Source organism: Guillardia theta (genome assembly GCF_000315625.1).
Source record: "Guillardia theta CCMP2712 unplaced genomic scaffold GUITHscaffold_705, whole genome shotgun sequence".
Taxonomy (NCBI): domain Eukaryota; class Cryptophyceae; order Pyrenomonadales; family Geminigeraceae; genus Guillardia; species Guillardia theta.
This window is the reverse complement of record NW_005434029.1, coordinates 265-1,141: the sequence shown is the minus strand read 5'-3', so window position 1 is coordinate 1,141 and position 877 is coordinate 265. Positions and strand designations below refer to the sequence as shown.

Below are 877 nucleotides of genomic sequence, written 5' to 3'. Positions count from 1 at the left end.
CGCTTCCCGGCCTCCGTTTTCCATTCGCCTCTGAAAGACAGGGAAAACGAATTGAACGAGGGGGTAGGGGTGTATGATAAGCGTTTACTACTGCAGTGACACGGATTTTGAGACCTTTCAATCCGTGGGTAGGGTAGTAGAGAACAGATTACTACCGGTACTTTTCTCACACATGGATCAGTACGGGTCAAGGGAACGTAATAAAGCCTTATTCAACCGTCAGCGGGGAGGGGTGGTACTTTTGACTCTCCACCCTGCTCTCGCTTGCTGTATAACACCTTGACGTTCCCTCTCCGCCCCTACATCTCCCTCCCTCCTCTACCTGCTCTGTCTGCTCAGCTCTACTGCCCGTATCGCCTACAAGGTCCTGTCTCCTGCCTCTCCTCCAACCCATCGCACTACTCTTCTTCTTCTCGACATGACGGCTGCCTGCCCTACCTCCCACGACTGGCGTCCTCTCTCTCCCCTCCCCGCTGATCTCCTCCTCGCCCTCGAGTCCGCTGCCCCTGCTTCCTCCTCCCTCTCGGTCTCCTCCCTCCACGTCCTGTCTGTCTCCCTCAGCCGTCTCGGTCACCTCGGCTTCGTGGTGCTGGTGCTGGCGGCGGCGCTGGTGCAGCTCGTCCTCGCCGACGACCTGGAGGAGGCGACGAGGCCGCAGCCCGACTCTGCCAGGCCTGCAGCGGCCGACCCGCCGGCTTGCGGCTACACGAGCGGAGGCTTCGACCGACGGAAGATGCTGCAGCCGAGCTTCGGGCAGACGTTCAAGGCCAAGCGGGTAGGGGCGTGCATGAGGGAGTAGGAGCTGGCATAGGCATGTACTATAATAAAAGCAAATCACATCTCCCCCATGCCTACAACGCTACTACAGCTCGCCTAC

The 877-nt window shown here is 59.3% G+C and overlaps 1 protein-coding gene across 1 annotated transcript; it reads left to right on the top strand.

Annotated features, from left to right (window-relative positions):
- Nucleotides 1–418: 418 nt before the first annotated feature.
- On the top strand, nucleotides 419–799 carry GUITHDRAFT_123035 (hypothetical protein; the record flags this gene model as incomplete). Its single annotated transcript, XM_005817668.1, has 1 exon — nucleotides 419–799. One exon carries the CDS (start codon nucleotides 419–421, stop codon nucleotides 797–799), a length of 381 nt encoding a protein of 126 aa, XP_005817725.1.
- Nucleotides 800–877: the final 78 nt, after the last annotated feature.